Source organism: Vombatus ursinus, unplaced genomic scaffold, assembly GCF_900497805.2.
Source record: "Vombatus ursinus unplaced genomic scaffold, bare-nosed wombat genome assembly UNPS02014770.1, whole genome shotgun sequence".
NCBI classification, from domain to species: domain Eukaryota; kingdom Metazoa; phylum Chordata; class Mammalia; order Diprotodontia; family Vombatidae; genus Vombatus; species Vombatus ursinus.
This window is the reverse complement of record NW_020954548.1, coordinates 32678170-32691118: the sequence shown is the minus strand read 5'-3', so window position 1 is coordinate 32691118 and position 12949 is coordinate 32678170. Positions and strand designations below refer to the sequence as shown.

Here is a 12949-nt window from a genome sequence, read left to right as displayed (position 1 = left end):
CCTAAGATATAAAGACCAGAATGAAATAGTACCTGCCTTTAATAAATGGGAGTAATTTGGGGCAAGGTGTTTTATCCTGAGGAAAGTAGGATAATTGTGGAAGCTGGGTGGGAGGGGGAGGCATTTAGACTCTGTTTTAGGGGAGGGAAGTTCAAGGTGAGTGTGTAAGCACGATTAAGCGACTTTGACTAGAACAGTCATGGGTTCACTGGAGCCTAGGTGGAGCTAGAAGGGACCCTTAAGGCCATCTGGGCCAGGCCTTTTGGTCATATTCCCATTGGGGAGACAGCAGTGACTACAATATAGGTATATACAAACCAGAAACAAAGTAACTTTGTGCATATGAAGTTTGTAGGGGTAGGGAGACATTAGTAGCTTAGGGCGGGAAGGACCTCATATAGAAACTGGCCGAGTTTACAAGGAAATTAGAGATTCTGAGAGGTGGGAGGAGTAGAGGAAGAGCATTGGGGTGTGGGGGTCGACAACCAGTGCAAAGGCTTATGATGAGCAATAGGAAACTCCCCTCTAAGATACTTAATAAGGTCAGCCAACCTCTGCTGGAAGTTTTTCCAATAATGAGGCAATTCCTTGTTTTCTAAGACAGCCTATTCCATTTTCCCCCCTCAACTATGTTAGAACATTTTTAAAAATTAGAGGATGTTCCAAAAGTCTTAGTGAAGTCTTAGATCAACTGAAGCTTAAGACTGCACTAAGACTTTTGGGACACCCTGTTTAGTGTCAAAACCTACCTCCCTGTAACTTTCACTGTTTTGTTCCCAGTTCTTCCCTCAGTGGCTAGATAAAATAAAGTCGATTTCCTTTCTACATGTCAGCCCTTAAAAGTACTCAAAAGTAGCTGCCATGTCTCCTCTGAGTCTTTTTTTTTCTGATTTTATTTTTTATTCTGAACAGAAAATATATTTTCATGTATAACCCTCTCTCTCTTCTCTTCTCCTCTTCTCTCCTCCCATCATCTGCACTGGAAAAAAATCCTTATATGCAAATCAAAACAACTCTGAGGTACCATATCACACCTATCAGACTGGCCAATATGACAAAACAGGAAAATGATAAATGTTGGAGAAGATGTAGGAAAATTGGAACACTAATGCATTGTTGGTGGAGTTGTGAAAGGATCCAACCATTTTGGAGAGCAATTTGGAACTATGCCCAAAGGGCTATAAAAATGTGCATACCCTTTGACCCAGCAATAGCTCTTCTAGGGCTATATCCCAAAGAGATCATACAAATGGGAAAAGGACCCACACGTACAAAAATATTCATAGCAGCTCTTTTTGTGGTGGCAAAGAATTGGAAATTGAGGGGATGCCCATCCATTGGGGAATGGCTGAGCAAATTGTGGTATATGAATGTAATGGAATACTATTGTGCTATAAGAAGTGATGAGCAGGTAGACTTCAGAAAAACCTGGAAAGACTTACATGTCTGATGCTGAGTGAGGTGAGCAGAACCAAGAGAATGTTGTACACAATAACAGCCACATTGTGTGATGACTAATATTGATAAACTTAACCCTTCCCAGCAATACAGGGATCTAAGACATCTCCAAAGGCCTCGTGATGGAAAATGCTATCCACATTCAAAGAAAGATTTATGAAAGTTGAATTACCATTTCTTTTCTCTTCTGTTGAGTTTTGTTTCCTCTTTCTGGTGGTTCCTCCTATTGGTTCTAATTTTTACTTATAACATCACTAATGTGAAAATATATTTAATAGGAATGTATATGTATAACCTATATTAGATTGTGTGCCGTCTTGGGGAAGGGGGAGGAAAATTTTAAACTCAAAAGCATATGGAAATAATTGTTGATAAATCAAAATAAATTAATAAAAATATTTAAAAATAAAAAAGAAGGGGGAGTCCCTTAGGCTCTCTCTCTTCCTTTCTGGATTCAAATGAAAAAAAAAATCCTTATAACGAATATGTATAGTCAAAAGCCATTCCCATTCTGGCCATATCCAAAAATGTATGTCTCATTCTGCACCAGATGATAAGATCATCACCTTTCAGGAGGGAAATGCCAGGCTTCCTCATAAGTCCTGTAGGATTGTGATTGATCATTGTACTGATCAGAATTAAATCTTTCACAGCTGTGCTCTCTTTTCCTAAGGCTAAACATCCCTAGTTTTTTGTTTGTTTTTTTTGGTTAGGCAATCAGGGTTAAGTGACTTGCCCAGAGTCACACAGCTAGTAAGTGTCAAGAGTCTGAGGCCAGATTTGAACTCAGGTCCTCCTAATTCCAGGGCTGGTGCTCTATCCACTGCTCCACCTAGCTGCCCCCGACATCCCTAGTTCTTCCAGCTGTTCCTGATTTGGCATGGTCTCTAATCCTTTCACTATCTTGGTTGCCCTTCTCTGAATGTGCTCCACTTTATGAATGTCCTAAAATATGTTACCCAGAACTTAATTTATTATTTCAGATGTGTCTGACCAGTTCAGATGACAGGAAGACTGTCACTTCTCTAGTTGTAGACAGTTCACTTCTGTTAAGGCAGGCTAAGACAGCATTAAGTTTTTCCTGGTTCTCCTATCTGTGCAACCATTCTTTCTCAGTCTCCTTTGCTGGTTTTCTATGTCATCTCCATGAACGTCCCCCATGCCTCTGTCCTGGGCCTCCTTTTTACTGTATACCATCTTACTGACATCATGCTCTCATGGGGTTCAGTTAGCATCTCTATGCAGAGGATTCCCGGGTCTATATATCCAGCCCCAGTCTCTCTACTGAGCTGCAGTTACTATCTCCAACTGCTTCTCAGACATTCTTCTCCAGGTTCCACTCCTGACTCTCTGAACTTTCACTAGCATGCTCCAAGCGGCCTTCTCACCCTAGAAGTTCATTCTGTCCCATGGTCCCCTCTGATTGGTCAGTTCCTCCAGGCACCTCCATTTTAAGGAAGGCACCCAGGCCAGCCATGCTTTCATTCCTCACTGAGCTCCACTCCTGGCTATCCAGACTTTCTCTACTGTCTGTCCCTCCTCCCAATCCCCTCCTTTTTAGTTTCTTTACATGTATTGTCTTCCATTAGCCTGTAATCTTCTTGAGGGCAAGGAATATCTTTCTTTCTGCTTATATTTGTATCCCTGGGGTCTACAGGTATTCAGAGAAGACTAGTACCTCTGGTGTGAGGGCTGCTTTCCACTTTTGGTGTTTACCTGCCACTCAGTTCTCACCTGTGGCTCCAAAAAGCTGTAGCATGTGTAGCAGCCACATCCTGGTAAACAGTTTCAGCAGATGGGCTAAACCAGGTTGAGGGTAACTGAGGGGGCTTAAATCCCTTGGTGATTTAGTGGAGAGTCTAACCCTAACCCTAAGCCAGACATGTGAAGACTTCCCCGAGTGGAATGGTCAGATGAGAACAATTTGTTCCAACGGCCATGAAGGTGGCTGCAGCAGGTGCTGTGGAGCACTTAGAGCTTGGTGAGACACTGAAGATGCCAAGGTCATCTGCTGAATTTTAGGCCATCACCAGTCATCTTGACTCTTGCCTTGCTACTGGACTTCAAAAGAGAGAGTGAGGCTGACAACTTTGCACAACTTTGCCTCCTTAAATCCAGTTATGTGCAAGTCAAAAGACATTGCCCATGCCATTTTACCATTTTTACCTTCCTCAAAGTCCTGTGGTGATAGGCAAGTGACGAATCAGCAGGTGGGGATACACTGGGAGTATAGTCACACCCTGCACACAGGAGGCCGAGGGCATAGAGTCTTCTTCTCACTGGATTGAAGCAGCATTGGGATTCAGCAGCCCCCTGGGTATCTGAGCAGCCTTTTTTAAGGACCACGCTGCTAACCTCCTGGCATGAGGAAGGGGCTAGAAAAGGTGCCCTAAAAATTGTCTGCTTCCCCTAACCTAGCTCTGGTCTGCTTAATGTGGGAGTTGGCTATTGTGGGAAATGATTAACTTAGACCCTATTTTATTTAGACCTCTAGCTTATTTTCAATCACTATTATTCAGTTTGACATGATTCCATAGGGATAGTGAGTATTTCTGTTATACTTATCCATAAATATACATTTAGTCAGTATAATCAAATAGTATTAATACATATTTCTGTATCTTTATGTGAGGATTAGATAAGATGAGATAGATAGATTCTTTCTTATAATAGGCCCTAAAACTTTATAAGATCTTAAGTTCAATTGCTTGTTATAAAATTCACTTCCTTAATCATAGGCAGATAACTAGAGAACCTCTATGCTGAGTAGGAAACCAAGCCCAATATGGTAGAAATGACTCAATGATATGGAAAGTCCCCCAGTAATTTTTGATTGTCCCTCCACTTTATTCCTTTGCTGAGTAGACAGGCCTATGGGCACATGGCCAACAGGCTTGTGAACACTTGACCAACGGGTGACCCTGTCTTCAAGTTGCCAGAGCTGCTTACAACCCTCTATTGCCAACATGGGGCCAGTGAATTGCTGTCAGTTCTGCCCATTTTTGGAATCCTCTGCTGGTCATTGATTGTAGGCATAAACTGAAGGTTCTCCTGGAAGGTCAAGATATAGGTCTATCAACCAATGAGACTCTGTCTTTTACTTTGCCTTATCTGTATCTTCTGGGTATCAAGCATTATAAAACTGAAGCGCTGAAAGAAGGAGGCATCTCAGATGGTGAGGAAGATCTGAGATCCTGTTCATTAAGTTGAGGTTGCTGGATGGGAGGGTAGGTCCCTTTAATAAATGGTTATCATAAGTTTCTTTTATTGTAGATTGGGCATTTTTGACCCAATCAAAACACAAGAAAAGCGCAAAAAACTTTTTCAAAGACAATTCCATTCTCCATTGGTACATGGAATGTGCACACATTTATGGACAACAGGAAATCCAGTAGACCTGAAAAACAAACAGCTCTTGTTGTGAGAGAACTCGGCAGATATTGCCTCCAAATAGAAGTCCTGAGTGACACAGGGCTGGCAAATGAAGGCCAGTTTACCAAAGTCAGAGGTGGATACACATTTTTCTGAAGTGGCCTCAGTGATTGAGAGAGCAGTGAAGCTGGTATAGGTTTCACAATCAAAACTAGTCCAGTTGACAAGCTTGTATGGTATGCAACTTTTTGTTCACAAATAATGGTGCATTCAGTGCAGCCTCTGAGACCAAGATGCAACAAAGTATAGATTGATTCTCTGCTGTTTGTGCTAATTTTGGCCTAACAATTAACACCAAGAAAACAGAGGTCCTCTACCAGTCAGCATCACACCATCCATATGTGGAACCATTGGTTACAGCAAATGGAGAAATTTCAAATGCTGTGAAAAGTTCACTTACCTTGGCAATATACTTTCAAGAGATGTACATATAGATGATGAGGCTGATGGATGCATTGCCAGAGCTGGCTGTGTGTTTGGGAAGCTTCAAAGGAAAGTATGGGAGAGAAGAGGTATTAGACTGCCTACCAAACTGAAATGCTACAGAGCCGTTGTGCTGACCTCATTGTTGTATGCCTGTGAAACCTGGACAGTATACCAGCGCCATGCCAGGAAACTGAATCACTTTCATTTGAATTGTCTTAGAAAAATGCTGAAGATCACCTGGCAAGATAAGGTACCAGACACTGAGGTCTTCTTTCAAGCTGAACTGCCAAGCATTTAAACTCTACTGCAGTGCGACTCCAATGAGCTGGCCACGTTGTTTGAATGCCAAATGCACATTTGCCTAAAAGACTATTTTACAGAGAATTCACACAAGGCAAACGCTCACGTGGAGGTCAGAAGAAACGAAATTAGAACACTGTCAAGGTCTGTTCGAAGAACTTTGGAATCTGTGGGAGGCACTGGCAGAGTGTCTCCAGACCCAGCATGTTATGCCCAAATCAAAGAAGGCTCTGCGAGCAAAGTGGAATTACTAGTGCCCTGCTGAAATTTGTCTGTGATATTTTCCAAATCTAATATCTGTCAAAAAAAAAATGAAACCATCCAGAATTATTTGTTCTTAGTGAACCTATACTGGCTCATGGTAATTACTGGTTTTCTTTCTAAGGATCCACAAACCATCCCTTTAAAAATTTTGTCAAGAATAAACTTGCTAGCTTAAAATTTGAGAATCTGCCTTCTTCCATTCTTTTTTTTTTTTTAAATTAGAACATTTGAATGTCTCCAATAATACTTCCTCCTACCTGACTCTGCTTAACTACCGTTGGTAATTTTTTAATTGCATATGCAAGTTCTTTCAGGATTCTGGGATAGAGTTCACCCTGGCAAAGTGCTTGACCATAATTGAGAGCAGCTATAATCTGTCTTACCACTTTATCTCTTGACTTTTATTTCAATTCCCTGTTAGCCATATTTGTTTGACTTTTCCCGGTCCGAAGGTCGTTCTTGGTAGAGAAAAAGCAAACAAAATGAATTGGGTAGTTTTGCCTTCTTTCAACCTTTATCATTGTCACATCCACCTTGAGGAGTGGTTCCCTGCCTGCCTTCTTCCTATTGCTTTCATCTTAGTTTTTAAAACCCTATTTTGCTGTCATTATTTTTTATTGCAAGTCCCGGCCCTTTCAAGGCTGTAGTTTTCTTGGCATTCTTACAGAGTCAGGATACATTTTTGTATTTCGCCTCAGTTACTTTGCTCATTTGCTTTTCCAGATTCAGAGTTTATCAGTGATGTCTCTCTATAACCATTTATTTGGTCTCTTGTTAACATATTTTTCTTACTCATGAGGATAATTTATGTTCACCAGCAGAATTCATTCTTGAGAAGTCCCTGCCTTCTTCTCCCCTTTTCCTTCAATCCTTTGTTAACCTACTCTTCCTTAAGAATTTCAGGCCTTGGAATCCTATCTAACCTTTCCCTGAACCCTATGAAATGTGTTCTTGTAGAAATGATGAGCAGGCAGATTTCAAAAAAACCTGGACTTATGCTGAATGAAGTGAGAAGAACCTGGAGAACATTGTACACAGTAACAGCAACATTGTGTGATGATTAACTTTGATAGACTTAGCTCTGATATAAGACAATTTCAAAAGAATTATGGTGGAAAATGCTATCCATATCCAGAGAAAGAAGTGGAGTCTGAATGCAGATTAAAGCATACTATTTTCTCTTATGGCTTTTCCTTTTTGTTCTGATTCTTCTTCACAACGTGGCTAATGTAGAAATGTGTTTAATATGATTGTACATGTAAAGCCTATATCAGATTGCTTGCTGTCTTAGGGAGGAAGAAGAGAGAGGGAGAAAAAAAACTTGGAACTCAAAATCTTATAAAAGTAAATGTTGAAAACTATCTTTACATGTAATTGGGAAAAAATAAAATACTATTAAGTGGGGAAGGAAAGAAATATGTTCTTGTAAAATTAAAGGAAATGACAGTTAAAGGGCAGTATTCCCATGTGTTATCCTGTGCTAAGATGGCAGAATCATTTCCTCCCAAGATCCCCATAATTTCACCAACCAGCTTTTAATCCAGACCAGGAGACTTAATTAACCACTTTTTACAGAGGAGGAAACTGAGGTTCAGAGGGATGAAGCAGCATATCCAAGATTACACAAAGCTAGTAATTGGAAGAGCCAGGACTCCATCCCCTATCTTAGGATTCCAAGTCCAACTCTCTGTCTACTACTCCACAGAATAGTGTGATATTTGAGCCTTTACTGCTTAGGCCTAGGAAAGGGTTTTCCACTCTCCAATTCACAAAATACACAAAATTCTCTACTGATAGTTTTAGGAAAACTAGATTTAAAGGTAGTGGAAAGAAGGCTTGCTTCTAAGGGTCCCTTTTCAGCTCTCTTGGTATATGGCAGAACTTGATTACCCAGTTCCAAAACTGGGATCCGACCTTGAATTTCAGGTCCTCCACTCCAGATATTTGAGAGCCCTGATTCTGACGGCCCGAGAGATGGATCATGGCCTTTTCTTCTTCTCTGCTAGGACGTAACCCCACTGCAGGTGGTCCTGCCCAATACAGCACTGCACCTTAAGGCCTTACTTGACTTTGAAGATGAGAATGGGGACAGAAGAATTGCAGGAGATGAGTGGCTGTTTGAAGGGCCTGGTAAGTCATTTGTCTCCCTAATAGTCATTGACTATATAAAACAGGGGTGGGGAACCTGCGGCCCCAAGGCCACATGTGGCTTTCTAAGTCCTCAAATGCGGCTTTGACTGAGTCTAAGTTTTATAGAACAAATCCTTTGATTAAGGGGATTTGTTCTGTGAAGTTTGGATTTAGTTAAAAGGCCACATTTGAGGACCTGGAGGGCCATATATGGCCTCAAGGTCACAGGTTCCCCGCCCCTGATATAGGACTTGACCCTATTTTGGAGGTTTCACCCAGGGTGAGGTAGAAAGGATCCCTGATCACTTGCCTCTCCTGACCTTCCCTGTTCTCTCCCTTTCTTTATTTTGTCAGTCATGAAACAAATCCCAAAATCTGAAATAGTTTTAGAAAGAAATTTATTAGGTCATTTGGTAGAAAAGAGAGAGAAATCATGAGCAAGCAGGAAAGGGTGTGGCTCCCCATCCTCCAGGGTCTGAAAGGTTTACTTTCTGTAGGATCTAGGGCCTGAGAGGAACTCAAAATTCCTCGTAGCCACCTCTGGCAATCCTGGAAAATTATTGAGGTCAGGGTGACATGCTGGGTTCAAACAGTCTCTAGTCACATCAAGTTAAATTTAAATAGTATGATGTTTTCCAGACAGTATAATAAAGCATTTTCCACACTTTCCATGCCAACCTCCCAGGCACTTACATTCCCCAGAAGGAGGTAGAAGTGGTGGAGACGATCCAGGCCACGGTGATCCGACACAACCAGGCTCTTCGACTCCGGGCCCGAAAGGAATGTCAGGATCGGGATGGCAAACAGAGGGTGACAGGTAAGGGGGAGAGCAGGGCCAAAGGCCGGTGAATTGGGGAGGAAGCAGGGAGAAAAGAATGATCTGGAGTGGGGAGAACAAAGATAAGGGTAGATGTGTTTATAAAGGAAGGGTGGGGGGTAAGGAAGAAGGTTAGAGAAAACCATGGACCTCAAGAGCCCACTTCTCTCAAAGAAGCCTCAGGAGCTTGACAGAGGCCCTAAATGGAGAAACAGTTGTTTAAAGTTTTAAAAAGAAAAAAAAAAGGCAAAGTGTCTGAAGGAGACTAGAAGAAATATACTGACAGTTTTGAAGTCTCCTTTTTTTTTTTTTTTTTTAATTTTGCTAGGAAAGGGGTTAAGTGACTTGCACAGCTAGTGAGTGTCAAGTGTTTAAGGCTGGATTTGAGGTCAGGTCCTGCTGACTCCAGGGTTGGTGCCCTATTCACTGTGCCACCTAGTTGCCCTTGAAATCTCCATTTCAAAGGGATTTATTCTCCTAAGGTTCAAGATCAGCCTTAAAAAAAAAATCAACTTTGCTGAGGTCAGGAGGCAAGAGAAATAATTGATAAGGAGCAGAGAATTTTCAGCTGGAACCTTCTGTCAAGTTTTTGAGACTAGAGACAAGTAGCATCTCAGTCCTTGCACCAAATCTGTCTGTTATGGGGAGGGGCATTCATGACCAGTACCCAGTGAGATGGTCTTTTCAGGGCTTTGCCAAGTTTCTAAACCTTTAACATGACTTCTTGTCCTCCTTGGTTAGGAGAAGAATGGTTGGTACGCTCAGTGGGAGCTTACCTCCCAGGCGTGTTTGAGGAAGTTCTGGACATGGTCAACGCTGTGGTCCTCACAGACAAGGTACATAAGCTCTGGGGGAGTGGGAGGGACCCCACAAAGACTAAAGGAAACTGGGTGGGGAGTCTACCCCCAGCAGTGTGATTTTGGGGGGATAGGTAAGGGAGTGTCAAGGAAGGTAATGAGTAGTTATCATTCCTAGTTCACTGAATGATGGGAGTTCAACCCTCTCTTTTCAAGAATCTCTAGACCAATGGTTCTTAATCCTGGGGTCTCTAAATTTTTTTTTAATTTTGGTAACTATATTTCAATAGTCTTTGTAATTTCCTTTGTAATCTTATACGTTTTATTTTATGAATTTAAAAACTCTATTCTAAGAAGGGGTCCACGGGCTTTACCAGGCTCCCAGAGGGGTGTATGGCACAAAGAATAAGTTAGCTTCATTCTAACCTGACTGGCAGGTGTTGAGGAGTCACCCTGGAATTAGGATAAATGGAAAACCTTTTTTATATCAGCATAGCTTTCCTAAGCCCCTTGGATCAGGGAGTAAGTGGTCAGGGGTAAAGGGTCAGAGATGATATCAGGGTCAAGAAGGATAAGAAAGGACCAGTTGAGGAGTTGATGGTCAGAATCAAATGAGGTAACATGCAAAGCGCTAGCAAACCTTAGCTATTATAAATGGCAGCTCTGTTGTTATTACTGTCATGGTCACTGAGTGGGAGCTTGTATCTTTTTTATTTTTTTAGAGGCCAAAGGTCCTTCTAGCTTCCATGTCTCTTCTCCACAGATAGCCCTGCACCTCCGGGCCCTGCAGAACTTCCGGGATGTGAGAGGCCTGTTCCGCCACACAGGAGAAGAGTGGCTGGTCACCCAGGCAGACACAGAAGCCCACGTGCCTGACGTTTATGAGGAGGTGCTGGGAATTGTGAACATCACCACCCTGGGTCCTCGGAACTACTGCGTGATCCTGGACCCAGTGGGACTGGATGGCAAAAACCAGCTGGGACTCAAACGCGTGGTGAAGGTGAAGGGGCCAGCAGGGTCGGGCATGTACAGGAGGTGTGAACAGGTCAGGAAGAGTTGTTCATTCCCTGACTCTGTGTCTTGTCCTGACAGGGGGAGAAATCCTTCTTCCTTCATCCTGGAGAGAGTTTAGAGGAAGGAATCCAGGAGGTGTTTGTGCTGTCAGAGGAAGAAGGGCTGCTCCTGAGGGCGCTCCAGCCCCTGGAGGAAGGAGATGATGGGGAGAGTGGTGAGAAAAGGCGGGCCGGAGACCGCTGGCTGATTCGGGGACCCCTGGAATACGTCCCCCCCGCCAAAGTAGAAGTCATAGAGCGGCGACAGGCCATCCCTCTGGATGAGAATGAGGGCATCTATGTGAGAGATGTCAAAACTGGCAAGGTGAGCCTGGAACCCAGGTAGGACTCACTTCTAAACTCAGATCTGCAACTGAAAAATAAGAATAATAGCTAGAATTTAAGGTTCATGAATCTCTCTACTTATGCTGTCTCATTTGATCCTGACAACAACCTGGGACGAAGGTGTTATGATTGTCTCCATTTTGCAGATGAGGGAACTGAGGCAGAGATTTGAATGACTTACTCAGGTCACAGAGCTAATAAGTGTCTGAGGCTGGATTTGAACGAAGATCTTTCTGACTCCAAGTCTGGCACTCTCCCCATTGTGCTGCCTTGATTGATCTGAAACTGCCTCAGTTGCCTGAATTAAAACTTCAGCCTGCTGCAGAATTGTACGTGGAGCTATAGAACCCCACACCTACCTGGAGGCTCCTATGGAAACACTTTATCTCCCTTTTCTGACGTCTTACCTCACTTCTTCACGAAAGCCCTCATTTTTTAGATGAAGAAACAGAAGCCCCAAATGGAAAGGTTACCTTCCCTCAGTCAGTCAGTAAGTCAGATGGCTAATAAGTGACAAAACTCCAATCTAATCCAGTAAGCATTGATTAAGCACCTACTGTGTACCAGGCACTGTGCTAAACTCTAGGGATTTAAAGAGAGGCAACGGTCCTGGCCCTTAGGAATCTCACAATCAAATGAGGGTGACAACATGCATACAGCTGTGTACAAACAAGCTGTGTAGGGTTAAACAAGAAGCAATCAACAGAGGGAAGGCAGTGCAAGTAAAAAGGATCGGGAATTGGGCAATACAGGGCTTCCTGCAGGTGGGATTTTAGCTGGGACTTGAAGGAAGCCAAGAGGCAGAAATGAGGAGCAAGAGCATTCCACATAGGAGGGGGAGAGCCAGAGAAAAGCTTGAGCCCAGAGCAAAGCAAATCGAAAGGCCCAACCAGTGGCCTTCTCACCAAATAATTCTGCCAGACCTTGTCCTAATTTTTTTTTTCTGGTTTCTAATACTAACCAGGGTAAGGTATATGAATATAAACAGCACAGTCCCAGGCTGGTAGTCAAACTCTGACCCAGGTTTCCCATGTCTTTGTCTTATGATCCTCTCCACACCTAAAACACCATATCTGTCTCCCTAAGGTCCCAGAAGGGAAAATTGTGTCTTCTAAAAATCTCCCCACCTTTGTCCTGGTGCATCATTTATAAATTTGCATATTCCCTTTTGCCTTGGAAATAAACTCTGGGAAATCTGCTCCTGTGGTTGCCTGAGTAGGACTGATGAGGGTAGGAAAAAGAGGAATTACCTACAAGACTAAAAGAGAACTAGTCCTAGTGACTAAGAAGATGGTACTAAAGGAGATCTTGATGCCTGAGGGGAGGGCTCAGTCCCTTTTATCAGTGGTTCATTGATCTGGGAAGGTTTTGAAAGTAAAAGGTGTTTGGGGGGAGGGGAGAGATGGGGGGAATTTGGAACAGAAAATCTTATGGAAGTGAATATTGAAAACTAAAAATAAATAAATTTATTAAAATTTTTTTAAAAAGAAAGTAAAAGTTTTCAGAAATCCTAGTGCTTAAGGCAAAAGTCCTCTAGAGCTTGGCTTAAAGAAAGAGCTGGAATCCCTTAGAAGTTGGCTCAGATCAGCCAGGCCTAAGATTAAAGTTTGTATTTTTCCAGACATGCTCACGAACAGGTGTGACATAAAATAATCCATAGTGATGTGTGATGGTGGACACCGTGGCGCCGGTCCCTGCCTCGGGGGAGGCTGAAGCTTTCTTATTGCTTGAGTTTGGAAGTTCTGAGTTGTACCAGGGCTAAAGTTGATCAGGTGTTGACCCTAAGTTCCAAAGCAACACTGTGAGCCCGCAAAGAGTCAGGGGCCATTGGCTTAAACTATGGGCTACTTAAGGAGAGGCAAACTGACCCTTGGAAAAATCAAGCAGAACAAAGTTTCCATTCAGTGGTGGAGTCAGACCCTGAGTGG

General features: G+C 42.8%; 1 protein-coding gene across 2 annotated transcripts in view; it reads left to right on the top strand.

Annotated features, from left to right (window-relative positions):
• MVP (major vault protein) overlaps positions 1-12949 on the top strand; it is a 37668-nt gene that overhangs the window by 13101 nt on the left and 11618 nt on the right. For both annotated transcript variants that reach the window (XM_027863097.1, XM_027863098.1), the window contains exons 4-8: positions 7887-8010; positions 8696-8827; positions 9569-9663; positions 10388-10624; positions 10717-11001. In XM_027863097.1, the coding sequence (XP_027718898.1) occupies positions 7887-8010; positions 8696-8827; positions 9569-9663; positions 10388-10624; positions 10717-11001 (873 nt within the window). The remainder of the gene's footprint in view (positions 1-7886; positions 8011-8695; positions 8828-9568; positions 9664-10387; positions 10625-10716; positions 11002-12949) is intronic.